Source organism: Cyprinodon variegatus, unplaced genomic scaffold (assembly GCF_000732505.1).
Source record: "Cyprinodon variegatus isolate N-32 unplaced genomic scaffold, C_variegatus-1.0 Scaffold76, whole genome shotgun sequence".
Lineage (NCBI taxonomy): Eukaryota > Metazoa > Chordata > Actinopteri > Cyprinodontiformes > Cyprinodontidae > Cyprinodon > Cyprinodon variegatus.
The window spans coordinates 228,580-230,766 of NW_015150529.1; the positions used below are offsets into that span (position 1 = coordinate 228,580).

The 2,187-nt window shown below is 35.8% G+C and overlaps 1 protein-coding gene across 1 annotated transcript in view; it reads left to right on the forward strand.

Moving 5' to 3' along the window:
• Window positions 1-2,187, forward strand: part of ift172 (intraflagellar transport 172) — an 87,082-nt gene that overhangs the window by 78,616 nt on the left and 6,279 nt on the right. The window contains exons 45-46 of the mRNA XM_015372829.1: window positions 620-712; window positions 1,209-1,362. Coding sequence (XP_015228315.1) covers window positions 620-712; window positions 1,209-1,362 — 247 coding nt within the window. The remainder of the gene's footprint in view (window positions 1-619; window positions 713-1,208; window positions 1,363-2,187) is intronic.

Below are 2,187 nucleotides of genomic sequence, written 5' to 3' on the forward strand. Positions count from 1 at the left end.
TTTCTCTAATTTTCTTACCCATACATTTGAAAAATTAAAGGAAGCCTTTTCAAAGAAATGATTACCTTGTTGATAAGAGCAGAAAATATGTCTAGCATTTTCTATACATTTTAACATAAAGAAAACGTATCCATTTTGATGGAGCTGAAGTCTTGCTTTCTCTCAATTTTCCGCAGCCTAAATGAGTCATAACCTCGTATTTTACATATACAAACCTTCCAAGAGGAAAATATCAGTAATATGCTCCAGTGCATACAAGAAGGACATCTGGGTGTTTGTTTAACGCACTAAGTGTTAAATTTATGGGGTGAAATTTATCCCTGTGAAGTTGTAGGTTCTATTCAGTTGCCCCTGGGCAAGGCACTTCCCCTTCTTGTTTACCAGTCTGTGTTAATGTATAAAAGTAGTTCTATAGTGGCAATTTTTTCTTGCAGTTTTTATTTTACATGCAAATTAGCATTTTGACAACATTGTTCAACATTAATTTTTTTTTCACATAAACATATGATATACATTTGTTTTATCTATTTCAACCCCTTATTTGTCTTTGTGTTCTAAAACCAGTCATTTATAAATAATTTCTTTTGTGGATTTATTCTGTTTTGCCTCCTGGTTGCAGGCCTTGGACGACGGCCACGCTCCGGATCACTCCGACTTCCTGGACACGGACATTCCCTTCGAGGTTCATCTTCCCACCCAACTCTGTGTGACCGTAAGAAAATCACCTCCACCCACTCACCTCAGATCGACGCAGAAATTACAGCCTGATAGATGGAGACAATATCGATGTCGTGCTGCAAATCAGATCCCAGGGAGTTAGTGTCACATTCCTCTGTGGTCTTGTTAATAAATGAGATTGTGTGGATTTATGAAATCATTAGCGTCACTGTCAGCTGAACATTAACTGTTGGATTGATCCGTTTCATCATCTTCGGTCCTTTTAACACAGACTCATGAGGCACAAAAGATGAATAACCAACAGATTTTAGCCAAATCGGAATCTATGAAGGCAGAATTGTTCAGATGTTTACTTTTTTTTTTTACTCTTGCTGTTCCTTATCTGTGAGTTTTAAAGATGGGAATATATTCAATTTATTTTAAACATATTTATTTTTTATGTTAAAATTATGCTTTTTTTTTAAGGATTGGTTTTCGCTCACAGATTTTTTGTAAGCAGCCATTTTTAATTCATGTTTTATGGATGACAGGAAGCCCAGCTGGAGCAGATCCGTGATTGGGTGCTGATGGTGTCCGTGCAAAACCGGCTGGAGCAGGTTCTCCCTCGGGACGAAAGGGACACGTACGAAGCCTCGCTGGTGGCCTCCAAAACAGGCCTCCGCTCGCTGCCTTGTGTTCTCACTGGTAAGAAACCATATCTAACATGGAAAAATCTCTCTTTTATTGTCTGATAAAATCTCTGGCAACCTTGAAGGAGATAAAACCTTAAGAGAAAAACATCAAGGAAATAATATCTGATATTTTCAAAACATTTATCTTGCATATAAACTGTCTATTTTATTCAGTAAAGTTTATCCTTCAAGTCCATTTTATACGACATCCATAGACTCAATAGGCTTGAAGAACAGAAAAATAAAAAGCAAAGCAAGTTTATTTCTATAGCACATTTCCCTGGCAAGAACATTCAAAGTTATGAATATGAAAAAAGACAAGTAGACGGCAGTGGGAGAGAGACATTATGTGTTATTAAAGAGACTAAAACTAAGTAATTAAATAGAATACAAATAATTAGTTAAAATAAGATCATTATATAAAAAACAATAAAAATTAAAGGAAATTTGGATTGAAAACGTTACTGTTAATGTTTAGATGGTACAGTCAATAGCCACTCTAAACAAATATGTTTAAATCTTGATATAAAGCAGCTTAGATTATATCCAGGAGCCCTGAGAGGTCTCATTGGTTGATCTACTGACAACGGGTCTGTTCCTTTAAACCATCAAGCTGTTCAACTCCTCACCTGAGGGAAGGAAGTGGTGTTCGGAAGGGGGACAAGGGTTAGCACCCTACGGAAGAGGATTAGGGCCACTGGAAAAAAAAAAAAAAAAGTTAACTGATTTTTAAATTTTATTTCAGTTTAGTATAGGAAAAAAGTCAGAATTCTGACTTTTCTCAGAATTCTTACTTTTTTCTCAGAATTCTGACTTTAATCTCAGAATTCTGACTTTT